Source organism: Armigeres subalbatus, chromosome 2 (genome assembly GCF_024139115.2).
Source record: "Armigeres subalbatus isolate Guangzhou_Male chromosome 2, GZ_Asu_2, whole genome shotgun sequence".
Classification (NCBI taxonomy): Eukaryota; Metazoa; Arthropoda; class Insecta; order Diptera; family Culicidae; genus Armigeres; species Armigeres subalbatus.
Window position 1 is genome coordinate 310,262,633 of NC_085140.1, and position 26,009 is coordinate 310,288,641.

The 26,009-nt window shown below is 39.5% G+C and overlaps 2 protein-coding genes across 3 annotated transcripts in view; one reads left to right on the top strand and one right to left on the bottom strand.

The window, feature by feature from the left end:
- LOC134212578 (uncharacterized) overlaps positions 1–26,009 on the top strand; it is an 896,490-nt gene that overhangs the window by 473,595 nt on the left and 396,886 nt on the right. The gene's annotated exons all lie outside the window — the stretch shown is intronic.
- LOC134212573 (uncharacterized) overlaps positions 1–26,009 on the bottom strand; it is a 120,017-nt gene that overhangs the window by 30,613 nt on the left and 63,395 nt on the right. For both annotated transcript variants that reach the window (XM_062690559.1, XM_062690560.1), the window contains exon 11: positions 17,107–17,196. In XM_062690559.1, the coding sequence (XP_062546543.1) occupies positions 17,107–17,196 (90 nt within the window). The remainder of the gene's footprint in view (positions 1–17,106; positions 17,197–26,009) is intronic.

A 26,009-nucleotide genomic window follows, 5' to 3' on the forward strand; every position in this document is an offset into this window, starting at 1 on the left:
AGGATCCGAGTTAAATTCTTCAGAAAGATGAACCCCTCGTTAGTTATACACGAAATCATTTTGATGGACCCCTCGATTTTTGTCAATTCTTGACTCACCAAAACTATCATAACTCCAACATTTCTCAACCGATCGTAAAGATCAGCATATCGTTGGAAAGAGGAAGAGTGTATCCTCAATTTGCAATAGTAAAAATAGAAGCAGCCATATTGAATTTGGCCGCCATCTTAGATTTCTTTTTTAAAACTATTTTTCCACCAGGTTCGCAACCACCGATTTTAAATATTAATACACCGATGGAAAGCTTAGTATTGTGCATTGTGTCAAAAATTCTCAGGTGTATGTTTTTTCTATCAAAAGTTATGTACGATTTACCAAATTATTTTTTGAAGGCCAATCTGATCAAAGAACATTATTTTTTTGGTTTATTTGATACTACGACGTCAGTTCCTTGATTTCATACACTATTCTAAGCCAAATATGTTTCAAAAATGAAAAGCATATCTACTATAGTATTTCATTTGAAGGGCTCAAAAGTTTTGAGCATAACGGAGCCGTTTTCAAGTTATTGTATTATTTTTTTTTAATTTTGGGTATTGGTAAATAATACATAACTTTTGATAGAAAAAACATACACCTAAGATTTTTTGACACAATGCACAATATAAGCTAGGCTTTCCAACGATGGATTAATATTCAAAATCGGTGGTTGCAAACCTGACGGGAAAATAGTTTTAAAAAAGAAATCCAAGATGGCGACTAATTTCAATATGGCTGCTTCTATTTTTACTATTGGAAATTGAGGATACACTCTTCCTCTTTCCAACAATATGCTGATCTCCACGATCGGTTGAGAAATGTTGGAGTTATGATAGTTTTGGTGAGTCAAGAATTGACAAAAATCGAGGGGTCCATTAAAATGATTTCGTGTAAAACTAACGAGGGGTTCATCTTTCTGAAGAATTTAACTCGGATCCTTGATATACTCGCCGAAAGCTTTCGAAAGAATATAAATTTAGGCATTTTTAAGAACCTCGTGTAAATAGTGGCCCGGTTTCAGCGAGAATTACTCATATCGTCCGTAAAGCCCAGGAGCATATGCGATCTTATGATTATGGTACCGCAACCAACTTTCCTTATCGCTCCCTCGAGCGCTATATCGAACAGTAGATTCGAGAGAACATCACACTACTTCAATCCATCTAATGTTAGAAACGGTGTCGAGATTTCATTCGCAACGCTTACACTTGATAGCGATCCGACCAACGATACACGAATCATCCGTATCTATTTCGCCGGAAAACCATTGGAGTAAATAAGGGGGGGGCTAGGGGAGCTTAGCCCTCCTTAGAAAAAAATTAGCCCCCCCTAGGATTTGATAAGTTAGTTAGCAGTGATATTAGTTTTCAACATATAGCATAATGAATTACCGAAAAAGTTTGAAGACTAAAGAGTTATCTCTCATATTTACTCTATCATCTTCTTCTTATATATAAAAATGAAATGGTCTGTGTTCGTATCCGCATAACTCGAAAACGGCTGGATGGATTTTTTTCATTTCTTTAGCAGAAACATTCGTTATAGTTTCCGACGGGTTTATATGATATTTCCTAATGTAAAAATTACGAGTAAAGTTGAGCAAACCGTGAAAAACTAAAATTGTGATTCCTATGCGAACTTTGCATGGGCAGTTCGGAATGCACATTCTCACCTACTATGCAGGACAACGTCTGCCGGGTCAACTAGTACTTAATGAAATGAGTGGAAGAAAAATTAGCTTGTTTCTGAATTCTGAGAAAGATTCCCATCAGCATCTGCGAAGGATTCTCATCAGAATCCGGGCAAAATTCTCACTTCAATCTCTAAAGAATTCTTTTCGGATTTATCGAAGTATTCCAATCGTAATCCAGAAGAATTCCTGGATTCTTTCCAGTATTGTTAAGCAATACCCTTGGGAATCTGTGAAAAATACCCTTTAAAATCCATGGAGGATTTGCTTTAGAATGTCTCGTTGATTTGCACCGGAATATCTCCAGATTCGTTTTAAGATTGGTTTAGAAATTCCTTGACAAATCAGAATCCTTCGGCGATTTGCTTCGTAATCCTTTGAAGATTTAATTCGGAGTCTCTCGACGTTTTGCAAATGATCTGCGTTGGGATCTCTAGACGATAAGGAATCCGGCTGACGATTAGCTTCGGAATCCCGCGAAGAATTGCTTCAGAATCATTCGACGTTTCGTTTCGGAATATATCGACGGTTTGCTTCTCATAGATTTTGTTCAGAGTCCCTTAACGATTTTTTTTTTTTTTAAACATTCGACGATTTGCTGATGACTGATGATTTGCATCGGAATCCCTCAACGATTTGCTTCAACATCCTTGGAGGATTCCCTTCGGGATCGCTGGAGCATTCTTTTCGAAATAACTGAAGGATTAATTCGGAGTCGCTCGACGATTTGCTTCGAAGTCCTTCGACGGATTGCTTCGGAATCCTTCGATGATATGCGTCTTCATCCCTGGAACATTGCTCATGAAATACCTGGAACCATCATATTGGAACTCCTGGAGGTTTTTCGACGAAATCCCTGGAATATTCCCCCTCAATTTCCTGAAATATTCCCGTCGAAATTCCTGGAGGGTGAAGGATCCCTGGTACATTCTCGTCGGAATCCTTGAAATTTTTCCGTTGGAATTCCTGAAACATTCCCTCCGAAATCTCTGGTGGATTCCCATCATGATCCCTAGAGGCTCCCATCGGTATTCTTGAAGGATTCATGTCGAAATATTTAGAGATTCCCGTCGGAGTCCCTGGAACATTCCAGTCAGGATCACTAAAGGATTCTCATCAGAATTCTTGGAAGATTCTCGGCGGAATCCATGGAAAGTTGCACTTTTTTTTTATTTGAGATAGATAGAATATTTATGAAGTATGCAAATATATCCACTGCCTGACGCTAGTCGAGCGCAATTAAATATAGACTGTGAGTTGTTGCTCACACGTGCACACGTGCTTGAGAAAAGAGAATAATATGAATAAGTGTGATGGATCCGCAATTGCCTTAGGTGGTTGGACTGCATTTGTCACATTACCGCTGATAACTTGATGAGATGTTAAAATGTTCGAGAATTTTCAAAAAGAGGGTCAATTTCGAGAAAAAATATAAAGGGACTATAGCCCCCCCCCTAAGAGGGGCCCTCCTTAGCCGTGCGGTAAGACGCGCGGCTACAAAGCAAGACCATGCTGAGGGTGGCTGGGTTCGATTCCCGGTGCCGGTCTAGGCAATTTTCGAATTGGAAATTGTCTCGACTTCCCTGGGCATAAAAGTATCATCGTGCTAGCCTCATGATATACGAATGCAAAAATGGTAACCTGGCTTAGAAACCTCGCAGTTAATAACTGTGGAAGTGCTCAATGAACACTAAGCTGTGAGGCGGCTCTGTCCCAGTGTGGGGATGTAATGCCAATAAGAAGAAGAAGGAAGAAGATAGCCCCCCCTAGGCATCGGAGGTAGTTACGCCAATGCGGAAAACCATGTTCTACCAAAATTTCCCATAATTCATTTTGATTCACAGAACCGTATGCTGCAGCTGCTTTGAAATCAATAAACAGATGATGTGTCTACAAGTTGTACTCCCGGAATTTACCAAAGATTTGCTTCAGGGTAAGCATTTGATCTGTCGTTGTGTTGTCGGCCATGTTTGAAAAGTCCAGCCGGGCGCTGGTCTTTTACAGCAGCCTTATTGTTTTTAGATCTTTTAATGGTTTTTCTAACCTTATATAGTATAGGTGGCTCCACAGCTTGTCCATCGTCGCTAATGTTTATTCTGTTCACCGATGCACCGTCGCTTTTCCACCGTTCAACGAAGTATCGAAGTGTACAGTTTCTGACAACAACGTTCTTTTCGTCAGTCGAACTCTGACACTCCACATCCAACTAATCCGTCCTGGGTCGCCTCTGTACAATGTCTATCACTTCTTGTGCTGTTATGCTTGTTAACCGAGCGCATAATTAGACAACCAGTTGCTACGGATTATAACAGCGGAATAAATTATTATCTTAGAGTTGTACAGATTGTTTTGATTAAAAAACTAATTGAATCTTGGTTTGTTTCTCGATTGTTCAGTTTCGGTATCTCAACACTCCTCCTTGAAACACCCAGGAAGAACACCAGCCGTGGTTCGATGTTTCATTAATTTGATTTTGTTAAACGGCTTTGTTTTGACCGTCGTTCCAGTCGCTCTGATTTGAGTTGTCGGATCGCACTCTGATTATTTTCATAGAGCAAGATCTTACTCGTTGGTTCACATACATCTATCGTCAGTTTCCGGATCCATACCCGAGCAGGAGCGACAACCTTGATAACAGAAATTAGTATGAACTAGCCTTGCATATGAGGAAAAATACCAAACAATAATACCAAAAATCAATATGCAAAATACTTCAGGCATAAAATGCTTAGGTATTTCAATACCAAACGAATAATAATTTGTGATGCGTTTGGTATTGTTATAAGAGAGTATATTATGCCTGAAGTATTGTGCACATAAAATTTTGGTATTATTTTTTGGTATTTTACCTCTTATGCAAGGCTAGTTCATAACAGAGTAAGGTATCAATAAAAGAATGAGGTATTATTGAGGTAATTTCTCCTGCTCGGGTAGTAGTTCTTGACTCACCTCAGCAATGAACTCGGCTTCGGTTGACGACAATGCGACACATGTTTGCATTCTCGCCCTCCAGCTGATGTCACCACCGCCAAAAGTGATGAGGAAGCCGCTGTTGGATTTTCGGTCTCGATTATCTCCAGCCCAATCCGCATCGACGAAAGCTTTAAGGTCCGTCAATTTGTAGCCCAGGCGTAATCGCAAATGACTTGTTGCTAGCAGATAACGCATCGTACGTTTGGCCTCAGTCCAATCGTTAGCATCTGGAGCGGTCACTTTCATTTCCAGTAAGGATACGCTGATCGCTATATCTGGCCTCGTGTTGACGACTATGTAAAGAATACCACCAATCAAACTAGCGTACAAGATATTGTTTGATAACTTGCTGGCTTCCTCCTACATTACTTGAAGATAGCCGGGGTCCATCGGAATGATTGATGGTTTTGCATTTTTGAGTCCGAATCGGGATACCAATCGCTGGATGTAGTTTTGTTGATTCAGCGTGAATCTTTTATCACTCAATTACTCTACTTGTATTCCCAGATACTGTAACACAGTCTTCAGCGACATCATTTTGAAGTCCTTTCCTAGCGATTGCAGTATAGCTTCGTATTCGGCTTCAGATTCACAGAGGATCAGCATGTCGTCTACGTACAAAAGAATAAACACTTGCTTGTTACCTTGATTACGTACGTACAGACACGCAGATGATTGGAGAAATCCTATTTTTTTTCAAACTACTATCAATTTTCTGATTGCAATTTTTATTAATTTTGCTTTAGATAGCATACCTCACCGGGTTCTTCGGTCTTGAATCCCTTTGGTTGACGCATATAAAATGTTTGCTAAAAGGCTAAAAGTTTGCGACGTGTGGCAATGGTTAGCAGGGTTCGAAAAGTTACCTGTTTTGCTACCGGAGTGAACACTTAGTCATAGTCAGTGCCAAACGCCTGATTGAAACCTTGCGCGAACAGTTTTATAACGTGTGATGCTTCCATGCTCGTCCAGTTTGCGTTTGAACACCCATCCCGAGTAGCAGAAAATAGCTCAATAATATAAAATGTTGATTAGATAGCAAAATGAGATATGGACATGATTGATATAAGAAATAAAAGATCAGACGACAATATCAATATTTTGCACTGAAATATCATAAGGAGATCAAGTTTTGCTATTTGTAAGAAGTGATATTTAAATGATATTTCGGTGCAAATTTTTGATATTGTTGCCTGTTCTTTTATCTCTTATATCAATCAAGTCCATAGCATGTTTTGTTATTCTGTTCACGGTTTCTGCCCAGTCGAATTTAGACGATGCGATTGAATCTCCTCTTCCATAGCTGCTTTCCACGATTCACTTTCTGAAACTAGTTGGACACCAAAAAAAAAATTGGTGTCGAACTTGTATTCAGCAGCAGGAACAACCAACTTAAAACATTGCTTGGAACCACAAAGAACCCCGTGAACGCCTTGGGAAAATCTGGAGTTTATAAAATATCATGCCCTCACTGTGACAAAATCTACATAGGACAGACAAAACGAACATTAGACACGAGGTTCAAAGAACATTTGGCAGAAGTCACAAAAGCAACCAAAGACACAGAAAAAGGTTTACATTATCATTTCAAATCAAAAGTAGCAGAACATATATTTATCGAAGATCACCATTTAACTAAAGACAACATATCAATTCTCAGACACATCCAAAATCCTTGGAAACTTGACGTAGCAGAAAGCTTAGAAATTTACAAACAAAAACAATTAAACTTACTAAACAAAGATCAAGGAAACGGATTCACCTGGCTCTTTAAATTACTACCCACAAGACGACGACGAACCGATCCAAGTGACATGCCCTAATTGTACCCACGTAATTCATATTTTAAGTTAGAAATCAATGTTTTTCTTCAGTCGATAACAAAACACTGAAGAAGTTTTCAAGTAGAAAACGAAATACGTATCTGATTATACTGCCTGTAATCGCATAACTGTCCCATATGACTTTTCATCATTTTTAAGGTTTGATGACTAATGGTTATATTTTTGTTTATATTTGTATGTTTTTAAATAAAACTGTGTAATTTGTTCTAAAAATTTCGAAAAAAATGCCAAGTCGATTTGTCCCATCTTGAAAGTAATCGGATTTGAGTCCCATTGTGAAAGTAACCGTACAATATGTCCCATAAACATGAATTTTAACTGACTCTAATTCAGGAAGATTATCTTTTCTTGTTTTTATTATGACAAATGTTCTTAGAACTCTTATCTCGGCCAGCGGAAGATCAGAAAAATATATTAGCTCTTTTAGTGGAATGTATTCAACCGTCTAAGACGAATTAAGTACTCTCCATTTAATTCCACCAGTTAATTTTCGACTCGAGTCGAGTCAAGTACGAGACACTGAAGACGACCACACAGTTGTGGTCGAAATACGTATCTGCAAAGATAACGAAAATTAACTGGTGGAATCAAATGGAGAGTACTTAATTCGTCTTAGACAGCGGATGATGTTTAATGCCCGGTCATACCAAATTGAGATTGAACAGAGTTGAAACCCATTGGATATTATTTCCCAAAAGATTACTAAACACTTGATCTACCATAAGTCTATGCAAACACGTTGGGACAATGTTACATTATCTTTTGTGGATATACTAGTGTCCAGAGGATGGTTGACATGCTCTGTCGATTCACATGTTTCACAACTTTCAAATTCTCATTTCACGATCAAAATGAACATTTTTATAATTTGGCTATAAAACTATTCTAGAACTCTTATTACAAGAAAGTACGATAGCAATTACAATCTTGTAATTCTTGATGTAACTTCCTACAGAATTCAACGTAGTGGGACAGGATATGCGATTACTTTCCCTTCCAACAGATAAAGTAACCGCATATCCTGTCCCATGGATTATTTTCGTAAAAATAAGCTAAAATCATTTTAATAATGCAAGGCATAGTAAAAGATACATATTTTTACACCACACTGGCGTGAAAAATGTTGGAAAAGCATTTCAATCAAGCAACGCTGAAGAAAATATTAATTATATTTTTAATGATCGTTTTCTCGATTTGCTATTTTTTCATATGGGACTGATATGCGGTTATAGGCAGTATACATAAGTAAATATAGCGGAAGTAAATGGAAATTTGAAGTATTTTAAGCTTGTAACATTTTACTAGCAGACCCGACGAACTTTGTTTCGCCTAAAATTCATTTATTCTCTGCCTTGGTTTGCCTTGGTTTGGGTGGGAGTGTTCTCAGATTCGACAAATCGACGTTTGAATCTTTGTTTACAAAAGCAGATAAGTCGTTTTGAAAATTTGCTATTGGAATGGCATTTCCTTCGCCTTATCCTGGAGTTTGCTTCGTTTTTTCTTTGGTATATGGACAAACGCTTTGCACCCGAACATCTTCAGATGGGAAACATTTGGCTTTCGTCCCCACCAGAACTCAAACGGCGTGTCACAGCTAAATAAGAAAGATGGTTCTGGAGATATACGGCCGAATTGAAGCTTCAGCCCAAAATCTTGATGGCATCCAGCAGCATACATTTCAATAACGTATTAGTTTCGTCACTCAGCCACTCCATTTTGTTGCGGCGAGTATCCGGCAGTGAACTTGGGGTGAATTCCCAATTGTTTTCGATATAATTCCATCAATGCTTCACTCGAATACTCCCCTCCTCTGTCAGACCTTATTCGCTTGGGATATTTTCCAAATTGCGTGTGTACATAATTGCAGTACTCTTCAATGCGATTAGCAACCTCGGATTTTTCCTTTAAAAAATAAATCGTGCAGTAGCGACTGTGGTCATCTATAAGTGTAATGAAATGCCGATATCCACTCACCGAGGAAGTCTTCAATGGTCCATACACGTCCGAGTGCATGAGATTTAACGGTGAGTTAGTCTTTTCCTCTGTGGTCTTTGGGAAGGGAGTTCGAGCTTGTTTTCCTCTTACACAGCATTCGCATCCCTCGCGTATTCCGCAATCGGTCACTTTCATTTTGCTGACCAAATTCTTCTCCAACAAGTCATCCAATACATTCGGCTCCCGATGTCGGAACCTCCAGTGCAACGTGTGTTGGCAATCTCGCTAGTGAGACACAGTTGCCCTCGCGGTGATCGCGTTTTCGGATTGTCGATATAGTCCCCTGCTCTTCGTTGCTATGGCGATCTCGTTTCCCTTGACAATGATTTTGCATTTTTTATTTTCATAAAAAGTACCGACAGAAGATTCGCTGACAGCTTCGGCACAATTATCACGTGATACAATCGAACTTTGTTCGTTCTTCCAGAACTGTCCACACATTCCATCACGCCGGTACCAGTTCCAGCGACAGCAACTACGCGACCATCTGCTAACTCCACCTCACCTGATGCCGGATCCAACTCATCGAAGAAATATTTGTCGGATGTCATGTGCGAACTCGCACCGGAATCGATGAACCAGTCGTCAATCGTTTTACCGTTTCCGATAGTTAGAGCGTACATACCACTGTTCCGAGCAACGTTTGCGTTCTGTTTCTTTAAACCACCTTTTGATTCTCTGAGTTGCTTGTAGTCCCTTTGTTTGTGGCCAGATAGAGGCTAGAGGAGAAGGTTCAGTCGCAAGAGTGGATGGAATATGTCGTGTGTTCTATCTACAAAAGAGCGAAAAGCTGGATTCTTACAACTACGCAATCACATCGCTGTATGCCGCCTACAAGGTACTCTCCCAAACTTTATGCCGTCGACTAACACCAATTGCAAGAATTCGTGGGGCAGAAACAGGTGGCATTTATGGGCGAATGCCGTACCATGACCAGGTGTTCGCTGTACGCCAGAAATGCCGCGTAAACAACGTGCCCACTCGTCATCCATTCATCGACTTCAAAGCCGCATATGATACAATCGATTGAGATCAGCTAAGTCAATCAATGCACCAACACGGACTTCCAGATAAACCGATTCGGTTGGTGAAGCGACGATGGATCGTGTGATGTGCGTAATTCTAGTTTCAGGGGTATTCTCGAGTCCTTTTGAGACTTGCAGAGGGTTACGTAACGTTGAAAAGATGAAGGAAACCTACATGAAACTGAAAAGGGAAACTCAGCGGGTCGAACTAGTCATCAACAAGTCGAAGACGATGTACATGATAGAAAGAGGCTCACGAGAAATACCGTGAGCCACGTGAGTATCGGAGGTGACGAAATCAAGGTGGTCGAAGAATTCGTGTACTTGGTGTCCGCCGATATCGATACCAGCAGAAAATGCGGAGACGAATAATAGCGAAAATCGTACGTACTTTGGACTCCACGAAACGCTCTGATCGAATAGAGTTCGCTATCTACAGAACGCTCTTAAAACCGGTAGTCATCTACGGATACGAGACCAGGACAATGCTCGTAGAGGACCAACGCGTACTCGGAGTTTTCGAGAGGAAATTGTTGCGTACTATCTACGGCAGGGTGCAGATGGAAGACGGTACCGTCAACTGGGGGGAAGATGATCATTTTTAAGATAAAACATGCAATAACAATGTATGTTTACATTTTAAATCGAAACAAATATTTTCAAAACATGTACTGCTATACGTTGCAATAATCAACAACTTTAGTTTTCTGAAATACGTTCGCATTTATTAAAATAAATTAAATTATCACACATTTTTTGAGTAATCTGGTTTGGGGTGAAGTTGATCAAGACAGCTCCACTAAAATCATTATGACCTAGCCGTCAAAATACACTACTTATTTGTATGAATGTTGAATTTACTAGGTAAAGAAGTCTACGAAGTCAATATTTGAAACGAAAATAGCGTCATTTATGACTATCTCTCTCTTTCTTCCACAAAAGACATTTTCATGATTATAAGCGAAAAACTCGGTTTTCTACCTAGCGGTAACATTACTTGAACGGAGAATATTGTTGACTACCGTTTCATTAAAAAATTTGGCACTTTTGACTGACACATCAAATGATCATCTTCACCTCAATGATCATCTTCCCCCCAGTTGACGGTACATGGATGAGACGAATAAACCCCGAGTTGCAACAGCTGTTGGGAGAACCATCCATCGTCAACAACACGAAAATCGAAAGACTGTGGTGGGTCGGGCACGTTGTGAGAATGTCGGACAAGAACTCGGTATAAATGGTTCTAGGTAGCGATCCAACGGGCACACAAAAACGAGGTGCGCAGCGAGCAAGGTGGATCGATCTAGTTGCAGACGATTTGCAGACCCTCCACAAATTGCGTGGCTGGCGACATACAGACATGGACTGAGCTGAATGGAGTTGACTGTTATGTACTGCATAGGCCACTCCATCCTTAGACTGAATAAATAATAATAATTCATTTTTGGTCTAGTTCTAGGAACTATGCTACAGAAAATTGCATTCGGGGAATTGTAATCGTTTTTCTCAGTTTTGATTTGATCATCTGACTTATAATACAGACATACCTCGATAGTACGTACGCCTGCGTAATTTTAGTGTACGTACTATCGAAGTAAAAAAAAATCCGAACAAACATTTTGTTTTGCCTCTTTGTTTATTTAGAAATAGAAGAATCATTATAAAACCACCTGGAAGTCAAAGTTTCGATAGAAGGCTCTGTACGCAAAGCATATTTGTATTTGATATAGTTCACAAGGGACCAACAGGACCCAGATTTTTCTTGAAATGGTGCCGCACTAAAAAATCATGAAATTTACTCGTGACTGAATCATTGATGTACTTATTTTTTCAACACTTAATCCTAGATAATAAAATTTAACCTTAGGTTTATTTCCATGTATCTTTCAAACAAATGCTGTGCTGCAAATTTACATGAACATAAACTGGAAGCACACATCACGGCAGGCAGTAGTCTGATCGTTTGTCAGGTGCGCGGTGCGTTGTTGGTGTTATGCGGCTTGTTTTCATATTTCGCTAATATTCCTTGTGTAATAAAATCTTTTTCACGCGATCGTTGTGATGCTGTTGATGTTAAGCAAGTGCAAGTGCAAGTGGGGATTTCGAGCCACCTTTATAGAAGTCTCCTTAGTGCTGCTAGCCGCTATTAAAAACATGACGACCGAATGTCAGCTCTATTTGGTTTAGATTCTAACGTTATTTTTTAAACTGAACTACCAAATGTAGTACGAAGAAAAACATCAGTGCATTTAGTTAATCACTCATAATACTCCCTAAGCAAATACTTACAAAAGATCCTGGTGGTAGTCCTTCGGATCAAGTATAGTGCAAGTGGTTGAAAATATGAATAGATGAACCGTTAGGCGTTGAAGATAGTGTATTATACGCTGTAAGCCAGACACACTTTCATCATTGGTAAGTACTAAGCATGGCCATTTAAAAAAAAAATTATTTATGTGGCATATTTCGTGACTCAATAATGCATCCTATGCGGTATGAAAAAAAAACATAAGTGCACGTCATGACGTGGAAGTGAGCTTCACATCACTGCCGTAATCTGAAAAAGTGACGTATACGCCATTTTCCAAAAATTGTGTTAGCGAGTACTACTAATCGAGCTCTTTAACAGAAAAATGGAAAACATGAATGTTGTAAAATGGCTGTTACGTCACTTTTCCAGATTACGGCAGATCAGTAGTTCACTTTTACATCATGACGTGTATTTTTTATGGATTTTTATCGTCATGTAATTTTAAAACGCGACATAAATTTATGTTGAATTGGCCGCTCCTTTTATGTGCATGCAAAATGCCATAATTTTACAAGGATATTTCTAAGTGCAAAATCATTTGTACATGTGAGGCTTTTTTCACGAAATACTGTATTTTAATGCTTCAGAACATTCATAAATTACGTGACATTTGCAAGAGTAATATTTTAAAGTTATGTTACACAAGGTACATAATTATACATGCTACTACAGAAAGTTACGATTAGCGGTGGTTGATAGATCGCTACATTTTTACGTAACGTATTTTATGGATTTTCCCTATAGATTTTATGGAAATGAAAAGGTTTATAATGATTTGTAATTATATAGGTACTTAACACAATGATGAGTATAAAAATACCAAGACAAATTTCGAAGATGTAAAAACGGGATAACATTCGAAGTTTTTCTCTAATATTCTCGTCTTTAGAATCGTGTTTACGTTTCTTGTACACCAAGGTGTAACGAAAAGGCTATGTTCACTCCAAAATCGAAGGGCCTACTTTCATATACCGATCTACTCAGCTCGACGAATTGAGGCGATGTCTGTCAATGAAATCTTAAAAACTAAATCTGGAAGGCGATCTACTCACAACTGCAGCTAGCGTGGAGCTGATCTGTGACCAAAAAGTGCAACGTGGGAAAATATCACTGCCACCAGATCCCTTTTTATTCAACATATTCTCGGCCAAACATAAAGATACTTCTCTTGAAAATGTGGGAGTTGTTCTTCTTCAGTATACTAAAAAAATACTTCTAAAACATCCCCTGAAATTCCTACCAGAATTTGTTTCGTATGTCAGTCTGAAATTATTTCATAACCTTATTTGCAATTTATTAAAAATATTAAATCTCAAAATTCCTTATGAATTCCATTTGAATAAAACTTTTAGGAATTCCTCCGAATATTTTTCAAGGAAATTCATAGGAAAATCCATTAAAAATTTATCTAAAAAAACTCGAATATAAAAGTACTCGCATTTTCAAGGGTACACCACTCAATACGGAAGCAATGCACAACTGTCGTTTTTATTATTTCACGCATGCTGCGACGCTTTGCGATGAGTACTTTTAAATTTGGAATCCTGGAAATTGCCATTAAATTAAGTACTGCGCCAATGGTAAATTTAAAAAAAGTACGCTTCGGCAGTCTATGAAAGCGCCAGGCGGAGGAGATTGAGCAGCAAAATTGGGTGGCTGAGTGGGCAAGAGATCGGCAAATCGAAAATGGAATGGGAAAAGAGATTTTGGCGTTGGGCCAAACTGGTAACAACGGTAAACAAACGCGAGAGAAGCCAAGTAGCCATAGTGTACAACGTGTGCGAATTCTAAGCCCCAAGCTGTTCGAGAGCCTTCCGTTTCAACCAAGACTGTTTATTTAATTTTTTCAGACCTGGACTCTACGTTCCGAGTCCTTCAGCCTTAGGTAGAGCCGAAAGAATGGGACACCGATTTTGTCCCGACGTGCTGCGAGAACCTGCCCAACACTTGTAGAAGTCGTAGCAATCTGGGTCGGTTAGAAGCCTAGTAGAAGCGACTTACTGTTGCCGTCATCCGACATTCGCCGCCACCGTTCCCTGTCTAAACGCCATATTTCAAGCCGACTACACGACAGCTTCTGAGCAGATTCCTCGCCATCTTTGAAGCCTACTTCCAAGTGATCAATAGCTTTCATGTTGTTTTGTTGATTGCGCTATTCAAATTAATTCATGAAAAAATATTACTTAGGTCCTTTTGAAAAGTTAAGCGAGAAATCGTTTCAACGAGAGTAGCGCTTTTGTGTCAGGGTTCCGAAATCCGTCGTCGCACGCCCTGAGACCCGGAACCAATAGAGGTCTTTCGTACCCACCCCGGAGGCAGCCATTGGGTCTAGACCAGCAGCCTTGGGTTTGATGCAGGTTTTATTATGAAATCCTGTTCTATGATTCCGGGATCAAAAGGAGGTCGTATAGGTAGCTCCAAACGTGTTTTAACGAAATGTTTGGAAGAATATCTGGAGAAATAGCCAGATGAGTTTGCATATAAATTTCTCAAGGAATTTTCGTGAGAATTCTCGAAAAAAAATCATGAACAATTTTTCAGGACAGTTCTTGGAGAAATTTTTCTGAAGAGTTTCTGAATAAATTCAAAGGGAATTTCTGGAAGATCTCGAAGTAATTAACGGAGAGATCTTGGTGGAATTTCTGGAGTAACTTCAGGGAGAATGCCAGAAGGAGTGACATGTGAATTTCTGATTGATTTTCTGGTGAAAGTTCTGGGAAAAGAGTCGTGGAAAGATTTCTGGAGGAACTTGTTGAGGAATTCCTGGAGGGACTTGCGTAAGAATTCCTAGAGGAACTTGCGGAGAAATTCCTGAAGAAACTTACAGAGGAATTCCTGGAGGAACATCCGGTAAGGTTCCGGAAAATTTCTAATGAACGAAATTGATTCACGCCGCGTAAATCACAAGTGGCATGACGCCGCCACGCCACCGCTGCTGGCTGGAAATGATCTGGCATGCCACCGCCAATATATTTTCAATCGGCGCATAGGTCTTGATTGAATATCAAGTGGAATCCTGTCTGTAATTGTATGGAAGAACCCTTGGGAGAAACTTCTCCTGGAATTCCAGTAAGACCACTTAGAGGAATCTTAGATGGAACTCCTGATTGAATCTCTAGTGGAATCCACGGGGATAGACCATAATTATTATATCAAATAAATAAATAACTGAAAAACATAACAAAATAAATAGAATGAAATAACTATTCAACAAAAAAATATCTTCATTTTAGTATTTAACGCTGCTAATTTGTTTCGCAAGATAAATTTTGTCACCTACGAGTGGATAGATTGGAACTTAGCTTACTGTAAACTGAATTAATCAATGAAACATCTTGTCGCAAATTTGTAAGATACACTGTTTCCACGATGAATTTATTTTTTTCCACGGGGAAATATTTTCTGGTCTAGTAGGTGAATTAATACCTGAGGACGAGTTCTAGAACTGGAACTAACTTCCTAATATTTAGATAAAATAATTCATAAACATAATAATTGTTCAATTAAGTGGATGGCTATTTTGCTTTCTACTAAAATCATCTATACATCCATACCCATACAGTTTCAATTATTGCTGATAATATTTTTAGAAAGTGTAATCAGCTTTTCAGATATTCCTTGAATGGTGTGCTACGTAAGACTGTCAAATATTTATGACACCCTGCTTTTTTAAAGCTCTGCAACTAAATTCGTTATAAGCTCACGATGATGTTTAAATCAGATGTAAAATTATTATGTAGCATATGAAGGACCCCACGCATGTGCCTTGATCAAAACATTAAAATTTTAACTAAAATCTTACAGAAAATCAAACGAAAAAAAAAACATTTTTTTTTTGTGCGTGCTATCGAGGTAAAATGTACGTACAATCGAGGGTTCGTACTATCGAGGTATGCCTGTAAGTACTGGTTGATTTAAGTATCTAATCAAATGCATATTCTTCCACGTGGTCAAAGGAAGAAAATTCTTTATCATTCAGATAGAGTGGCAACATCTGTGTAATATGTTGTTCATCGGGGAAGGGATGAAAAAGTTGCGATTGTAACTAAGTTGGATTGACCCAAACTGTTTAATTGCATTTTGGAAAAGCTACGAAAACATCACATCTTGCATGACCGGGGAACATTATACTCGACATCAAGCACAGCTTAAACTATAAAATATCTCTAGGTTTTTGATAACACACTGACTGGCATCAGACTCCTAGTGGGAGCAGTGTCTATATCAGAAACCGAGACTGAAGTGAGAAGCGATGAATTCCCAGGCAACGACAAATCATAAACATTATTAGGGTAACCGTACTTTGAGTGGCGGTAGAACCAATTGTGGAGGTAGTAGGGTTTTAATGAGATTTTTCATAATAATTATACACTATACGATGGTTTACGTTGATGTGTCGTGCTTTAAATAACTTGTGCAACTTACCCTAAGTTTTCGCTTGAAACACTATTGAAAACAATGATTTTCCTTAATAAAACTGTCTCATTTGTAGCTATAGTGGAGCAACTGTACCAAAAGTTGCAAGTCTCGTAAGAAATCGATGGATAGCACTATGGAAACCAAGATTGATTTTTACCCCCACTGAAAAAACAGTGTACCAATTAGTGGTGCCAGCAATTTTTAGTAATTGTTGATGTTAAATAACTTCAATCTAATTTTTATTAGTAAATTTATTTGTTTATCTATTGGCTAAGATATTTAAGTTGTAAATTTCGCATAATTAACTATCTAAAAAAAGGGGATCTACAAATACCTCCACTATTGGTATCATTACCCTATGCAGTCTGGGAAAGCAGCAGGCAGAAGTTCTCTACCGAGCCAGCTGTACTGAGACGAAGACGATTACATACGGCACTGAACAAGAACGCCTGGTCAGGGGGTTGATTGACTATCCACATGGTGTCATTGATTCCATCTAGCAATGAGCGTAGGCAAAATCATTTTTTTAAAACTATCTTTATCTGGAAATTCTATATATTACGGAATAGTATTAATTTTTAGCATTAATGTCTGTCTATTATTAAAAAATCCAAATGATACTCTATTAACGAAAATCAGCCTACAGCTCTTACTTCACAAGATAACCTATCAGAACGTTAGAGAAACGTCTCTTAATAATACTAATTCGACACACCATTGCCGAAAACTTGTGGGATTCCAACACTACACTAAATATTAGGATCTGACTGTACTACATTCAAATCTAATTGAAAAGAACATACTCACGTCGACATAACATCAGCTTCCCCGTTTTGCCTTCTCCTGATTGTTGTCCGGTTCGCCGTTCGAGCCGTACGGATATCGGTTTCCCAGAATCTGAAACAATCGCAATAAAATTAGTTATAGTTTGAGCATTGTGCTACGCTGCCCACAAACGTGCACGAACATACATATTGAAACGAGCGAAACTCCGCCATGAAAAAAAGAACTACGTTTCACGTTAGACGTTTGAAGAGAATTGCGCTGGGAATGCAAATACCTACAGTCCCATCTCCATCATTTGATGTTGGCACATTGAACCAAGCTGAAATATGGAATTCTTTGTTTGTGGGCAACGAAGAATAGCTTATAGGGTCTCTTCAAACAACTTTGGAGAAGGATTCATATTGCACTACATGTCATGATGCTTGCATTTTGCATATGCCAGCTATGGTCGCTGTTTTCTGGATTCAAAAAGCACGTTCAATATTGGCTCAAGAATGGGGTTGACTGCATTCGATGGAATATTGCTATTTTCGTAGGATAACATTCCGGGAAAATAGCAACAGGTATGGTTGACACTAAAGAAACTATACGGCAATAAATGCATGCTTGCTACTGAATAGTTTCTGCGGTGTTTGAAAGCGAATAAACACGGTAGAAGAATGCAACAAGTCCGCAAAACAGTACCTGGTTTGATATGGTTTCACACAAACGTTTAATTTAAGGTTTCCATTATCAAAAGAATTTTGTTTTGTGAAACTAACAATTCTGGCAATAGAAGTGAAGAAATACACCCAGGAATATTTATAACACCATCGCTGTTTTTCATACAAAATGGTCATGCTCTTGATCTCTAGTGATTTGATTAACCCTTCCGTTACCAACCTTCCTTTTGAAAACGAAAATAGAAACCATTTTGGCTGTATATTTTTTGTCTTTCTATATTTTTTTTCGCAACTTTCACCAAAAGAAGCGGAATTCATCCAAGATTAAGGAGTTTTCTGGATTTTCAGGATTGAAAGTTTGGTTTCGGAGTTATTCTAGATTTGAAATGGGTGTTCCACAGAACTCAGGAAATCATGAAGTTCGATTTGTCGTATACGAATTTTCAACTCTAACGTGAAATCTGTGCTGTTATACGCTAGGGAAACATGGCGTATATCAGTGGAGAACACTCAACGGCTGCAAGTGTTCATCAACAGATAGCTGCGGTATATAATTCGGGTCAGGTGTCCTCACAACTGGATCTCAAACAACGAGCTCCATCGTCGTTGTCACCAGAGGCCAATAGCAACCGAAATTCGGGATCGGAAGTGGGGATGGGTCGGCCACACTCTACGTAGGGGCGTAAACGAAATTTGTAAACAAGCATTAGACTGGAACCCAGCGGGACATCGCGGTAGAGGCAGACCCAGAGGCTCATGGTGGTGGTAGTCTCAATAAAGAAATAAAAGAAGTCGACCGAAATCTCACCTGGCAGCAGGTTAAAGCGATAGCCGGGCAACGCTCAGGATGAAGATCTTTCAAGTCGGCCCTGTGCACCACCGGAGGTGTACAGGATCCATAAGTAAGTAAAAGTAAGATTTGTCGTATGAAGGTATTCGCCTATTTCCGTAAAGCGATTCCGTAACAGGTTCCGGCGGAACGTCCGGAATCGCGAATTCAGGCCAGTTTTTTTTTAACCAATTCGTTTATTTGTTTGGCTCAATTGTTTTCTTAAAAAAAACTCTACGGAGCCGAAAGCATTAGAAAATTTTACAATAAATTATTCTGAAGAAGTATCAGAAGCATTTCTGCGAGATGTCTTCTTAGGTGGAGATCGGTCTAATGATCCTGCCGAATCAGAATGATCCGGCGCTGACTCGTCGACTGCGCTTGACGTTTTTCTCCTCTTCCTCTCTCAGTTTTCTTAGATTGTCCGTGTAGCCCATTATTCCCTTCTTAACAAACCAAACACGATCCGTACTATGTTTGAAGCTCATTTTTTCCGCTAGCTTCTCACGTTCTACCATAGAGTTGGGTATTTCAAATTCTGTTTTTTCTGTTTTTCGGAGTCAAGCTCACCAACTTCCTCCTCTGGCACTCCAATTACGTTTATCTCCGTTGCTTTCGCCGATGTTTTCCCGCTTACTGCTGCTTCGAATCCGATGACGACCTTGCCGATGACCATCTTGCTTTTTCGTCACTTCCTTTCGTACAGTTTGAACTTTTTGCTGGGTAACTTTTTTCCATTGCGGACACGAATCTCGAAATAAAACATTTGTTTCGCAAATCCTGATAAAACACCATTCCTTTCCAGTTTGAAACCTCCAGCGATGGTGGGATTTCCTTTTTCACGTCAATATATACACCTCTCACACCGGTGTACATATGGTCCAATCCTAAATTTGGTGGGAATTTTTCCCGGACCACGCGATCCACTTCCCCGTACTCCATGAGACGCTGATTCGGGTGGCAAGTCGAATATTCGAATGTATCGAACATTGCTACCAGCAATCGTCATGTTCACTTCCACTGTAATCCCGCTGGTGTAATGGAATTTACGCGGTTCCGTGTTGTTCCTCAGCGCATCCTTCATTGCATCTATCGATACAAACTTTACAAACAGCGAACGATCCATCGCTGTTTTATAAGGCAAAACATACTTTTGCATATAAACGATAAAGACGGATCCATAAAAAACTGAAAAACGATCCATAAATAACATCTGAATGTTCCTTAAAATGCTACCATAAATCCATAAAATAGTTAATGAGATTCCATAAAGAATAATTTTTCGATCCATAACTAAGCTAAAATTTAGCAATTAATTGGGAAATATGTCAAATTTGCGCATTTTTTTATCGTGATGATGATCCATAATTTCAGTAATATGATCCATAGTTTTAGTCATATGATCCATAATTCTGGCCATTTGATCCATAACTTTGTTCAAATGATCCATAGTTTTGGTGATATGATCCATAAATTTTGATAAATGATCCATAGATTTTATAAAATGTGTGGATCAATTAATATAGTTTCATTGGCCTTCTTTCCAAGCTTTATGGATCACATTATCAAAATTATGGATCATATGACCAAAATTATGGATCATATGGCTGAAATTATGGATCATCATCAGGATATAAATTGCGCAAATTCGAAATTTTATGGATCAATATATAGTTTTTATGGATCATTTTTCAAAGTTTTATGGATCATAAAAATATTCTTTATGGAATTTCTTGAACTATTTTATGGATTTATGGTAGCGTTTTATGGAACATTCATATGGATCGTTTTTCCACATTGAACGGTGCAAAGTAAGGGCTGCCGTTTTATAAACCGTTTCCATTATGGAACGTACACACGGTCAAGCAGTTTGACTAACATTGACTCCACCTCTCGTTTGTTCAAACATCCATCAAGTTTTACCAACAGCGGCACGAACAATCAATTTATTCGACCAACAATATCACACACGAACGACCGAAGCGCCAACTCGAGCACCAACCATCAAAAAATATATGGGGGTTTGTGCAACTTCACTACAAATGCTCAAACATGTTCAGCGAACCTTGACTCCGCCCCGACAACTCAAACCAAAAAATCAAACCGTTTTAATTTTTTCCAACCGAGCCGCCAACTGTCAAATGGTTGTTCGAACAACTTCACACACGTCCAAACAAAGCAGCAACCGAAGGGTTTTCGTGGGGGCGGAGTCAATGTTCGTCAAACTGCTTGACTGGTGTGTACGTTGCATTAGGGATACATCAGTATCCAACTGTCGCACAAATCCGGCAATTTCAACCCATGTTGGTCGGGGAGCGGTAGGCGGGAAACGAAATTGCACTGTATTGATGATCATTTCGCACATAATAATCGCCCGCAGTATAGGGAAACGTACGTACGCAAACGAAAAAACCAAAGCAAGAAACAAAGCTGCCGGGTAGGTACCTACTATGCCAGTTAGACGTCCGCGCGTGACGAGAGCAAAACAACAACTGCAGGCCAGTTTTTGAACCGATCAAATTTGGCATGTTTATGCCTCGTTTCCAATCAAAATATCTAAAAAAAATCATTTTCGGAGAATGCGCTCTGCAAATTTTTTGGCCATTTTATATCTGGAACATCTGTAATAACTCCGGAACCTATCCTGGAAAATATAAAGTTCCTGAAATTAGGAATAAATTTGACTTTTTTCTGGTAAAAGTTGCGATTGTTGATAAAAGTTACAGCCAAAATGATTTTTATTTTCGTTTTCAAAAGAGGAGTTGGTAACGGAAGGGTTAAGGACATAAATATTTTGCCTCCCAGTCCAAAATAACCTAAATTTTCAATTATTGATAGTTTTTTTTTGTATTCTAGCCGTCACTGAAAAGCATCTTGCTTTGTCCGGAATTTCCTCAAAGGGCGTTCTTTTCAAGTTATGATTGGTAATCAATGTTCGGGGACCTTTCCAGAGAAAACAGAAGTTCCACAGGTCTCCGTTCTACTCGTCACATCATTCCTTGTGACTATGAATGGGGTATTTCGTTCCCTCCCCGCCAACATATACATCTATTTATACGCAGATGACATTCTGCTGGTTGTGGCTGGTGACACACCCGGTCGTTAAGGCACAATCCGCTGCAAGTGCTGTCCTCCGTTGGGCCAAATAGGTAGGCTTTACCATGACAGCCTGCAAACGCGTACGAGGACACGTCTGCAGCTGGAGGCATCAGCTATCCGGACCGAGCATGGAGTTGGGTGACCAGCCCATCCCCAACAAAAAGATTGTGAAAGTTCTCGGAGTCTCCATCGACCGGAGCCTCTCGTTCCTTCATCACTTCCGCGAAGTTGAAGTCAACTGTCGGAGTCAACCTAGTTCGGACATTGTCTAAGCCTTATCGAACCAACAACAGAAGGCTGTGGTTAAAGATCGGGCAGGCTATCGCCCACCGTAACCTCATCGAAACTCTGACACCGACTTTCGATTCCTACATTCTAGCCGCCTCAAGATTGGTAGCCTAAACACCAGCCGAGTCTGCCTGTGCTGAGGAAGGCATCTTGCCTTTTCGCCACCCTGTGCACTGCACAGAGCAGTGTGCAGGTGGCCATCTGCCCTAAAGTCGAATACTAAAGGGGCCCGGATTCTGCGCACGATGACCGGCGTCGGTCTTCTCCCAGTGGAGCGAGGATCTGCCACTTTTCATCAGCCATTATAAATAGCGCCATAGCTTACAACTTCCGCCGGGGTGACCATTCCATGGCTCTTAGAAGGTCGGTGGCCGGGCTCCTCAACAAAGATTTTCATAACCACGAACACAGGTTTACGGATGGGTCGGTTTCGGGCCGTGGAGTCGGCATTGGGATCAACGGGACCGATTTCATTGTTTTTGACAGCCGCTCGGATATGTGATGATATCCATGCGATTTTTCAATTTCTATTATGAAGTTCCACTAAAATTCTTTAGAAAAATTCTACATATAATCCACATAACATTTTTAAATTTTCACGTAAAACTCTTTGGTACCGTCCATGGGGGTGACAATGGGTCAAATGGGGTGAGAATGGGTCACTGTTTCAACCACTTAGAATGCTTGTAGAATAGATTGAATGTATCTGAGGACAAGAAGACTAAAATATAAAAGACCTTTTTGAACGAGTTTCCTTTAAGAGCGTAGACCCATTCTCACCCCCAAGACCCATTGTCACTCCCGATGGCGGTATTAGAAAGTTTTTTTTCGGAATTTCAAAGATATTTCATTGTATTTTCGCGGGAATTTCTTCGTGCTGTGCATAATAAACTTTTCTGCATTTTCATGGGAAATTATTAAAATGTAGGAAGGGTTGTTTAGCTAAAGTAAAGCCATAATAATAAAGTAAGCCATTTGGCCCGATAACCCGATAAGTCGGGAGTCATCTATTCGAATCTCAGTTGGCCGGAATGAACGAAACAGTTATTAGATAGAAAATTGTTTGGCTGAAAATTTCATTTGGCCAAAGCGTTTGCCCTACAGGTCGTTTGGCTGAATACGTCGTCTGGCCAAAAATGCCGTTAGGCTGAAATGTTCGTTTGAATGAATGGGCCAATTGGCTGAAAATATAATTTGCTAAGAGGAAATATGATCGAAAATGTTAACCCGTTTGGTCAAATGACATTTAAAGTAAAATGACTTTTCTGCCAATCGACCTTTTCAGCCTTCTTGGCCAAAGTAACATTTCGCTAAACGGCATTTCGGGTCAAACAACCTATTTGGCCAAACGACTTTTTCGACCAAATAACCAGTTCGGCCGAATGACATTTTCATTCGTATGTCCATTTCGAACATTTTTAGCCAGATAGGTTTCGACCAAATGATAAATTCGAAACACCTTTCTTCCTTGTGACCTCCACCCAAATGGCCCTTCCCGTCGAAAGTCATTCGGCGGAAAGCCATTTGTTCGAACGCCACTTGACCGAATAACACGTTAAGCCGAAAGTAATCTAGCCGAATTTCATTTGCCTGAATTGAACGTTTGTCCGAAACGGTTATTATGTCGAAAACGGTTTGGTCGAAAATGTTATTTGGCCGAAAGGGACTTTCAACCAAGCAGGTAATTAATCCGAATGAATTGTTTGCCCGAACAGGTCATTTGGCTGAAAATGCCGTTTGGATGAAATGGCCGTTTAACCGAAATGATCGTTTGACCGAAAATGTCGTTTGGCCGAGAAATGGTCTTTTAGCAGGAAGAGCCATTTGGCTCGAAAATGTCCGTTTTGCCTAACATCTATTTGGGCAAACGGCAGTTTCGACTAATTGTTTTATTCGGCAAACTTTTTAGACAAACGACAAAATGTCCAGCCAAAGGAGCTGTTCGGCAGAACGAAATTTTCGGCCGTAAGTCCCTTTCTACCAAACAACATGTTTGGCCAAAAAACTTCCAGCTAGATGGGCTTTGGACAAATATTTTGTACAGTCAAATGACATATACAGCCAAACGACTTTCAAACTTGTTGCCAAACGGCCCCTCTCCGTTCAAACATTTTATTTCAGCCAGAAAGTCTTTGAATTTCAACAGGAAATTCTTCGGAGCTTTCCGAAATTTCAATGATAGATTGCATGGAATTTTCAAGGAAATCATTAGTATTTCTTACGAAAGATTCTCGGGAGTATCAACTTGATACACTCACAAAAAACTTCACATTATTTTCATGAGTTCACACATGGATTTTTGCAATGAGGGTAGTGACATAAAGTATGTGTCGATTTTCCTGAGTGTATAAATCGTGGGGATATAAATCGTGAAATTCTTCGGAATTTCCACGAAAAATTCTGTAAACTTTCAAATTTGAATCGGCGTGTAAACGGCGGCGCACCGATGCAGAAATGCCAGAGGCGGTGGTGGCGCAAACCTCTTACAGCAAATCTTTTCCCGGCTCCGAACCAGACACACGCGGCTTTCGCATAGCTTCAGCGGGAACCCTTCTCATATAACCGATGTCTGTGATGTTCTCAACACCGTAGAACATTATGTCTGTCGATGCCCCAAGTATCAGGCTCCAAGGAATACCTACAGGATACCTGTTAGGATCAGGGATGCACAGTCCGATAACGCTGCTCTCATCTGCTTCCTAAAAGATTGGGGCCTATATAAACTAATTCGACACAAATTGCCTCACAGCCATCCCGAGATAAATCTCGGGAGTAAATCCACACAAAAGGAGGCTTTCGGGCATTCTTTTGTATACTCCACGGCTATAAGTCCCCACCCCTCCAGTGATCGGGCAGCCCGGAAACTTCAACCCGGGCTCTAAGTACCTCGCAACATCAACCATCGACTTCATCAGGTGTCAGCTGGAGGGGCCTCGCATTTCACCAATTCCATTTCTGTCGCCTCATCTGCACAGCCACAAATCCCCTTTCATTGGCAACAATGCAAGAACGTAAATGCTGCTTTCAACAATTTCAGATCTCTAAAGATGATATTCATATGATGATGGACCAACTGTATATTTATATGATGATGGATCGACTGTAATTTCGATATTTTTGGATTTTTTCTTGGAATGCAGTCTCAATTCCAGAGTCAAAACAGGGTTTTACTACTGTCCGACGATTCGGCAATTGCATTTTGCCTTGTATTTGCCAATTTCCGAAACGTCGGACAATAGTAAAACCCTGTTTTAACTCTGGAATTAAGGTTATGCGCGGTGGGAGAAGGATTTTTTTTTCACTTAGTTTTATTTTTATTGAATCGACGTTAAATAAGCGCTGAATGATTCGATAATTTACTAACATGTAGATTGAGATTCAAACTTAGTTCTGATACTTTTTATAGTGAAAGGATAATCAGATGGTTTGACGGAAATAAGCTGCTTAGTGCTAAATGGAGTGAGAAGGTGTGTAATTGTAAGATTGTGTTGGTGAGCCGCAAGGTAGCCATTCTGAATGACACCGTAAGAGGCCATAAATCGAGCTTTTGGCCCTCTAACATGACCATTTTGAATGAAAACAGCATACCGTCGCATATAATTATTTCCGAGGTTGTATTTCATTCGTACTAGGAAATTTGTAATAGAAAATTATTTTGAGCTTTTAAATAGAAGCATTCTCTCTGTCATAAGACATGTTAATATTTAATTCCACTACCACCATTATAGTCGACATACTAAGTACTAACGATTTGTTATTCTCCTGCGGAAGTAGATGCTTGTCGTTAATGCTCAACTAGTAAACCATTTTTTTTATTATTTATGCTTTTACTTCTAAAACCAATATACCTTAAATTTCCTGGGGGCGGAGTCAAAGTTGTACAACATGTTTCATGGGGCTATTTTCTTAAAATGGTGTTAATTAGTAGTACTCATCATTCTCTTTAACAGAATAATTGAAAACTAGTATGTTATAATTTGGCGCATACGTCACTTTTTCAGATTACGGCAGAATATTTCGCCTCAGATGCTAAACACATATTCCTG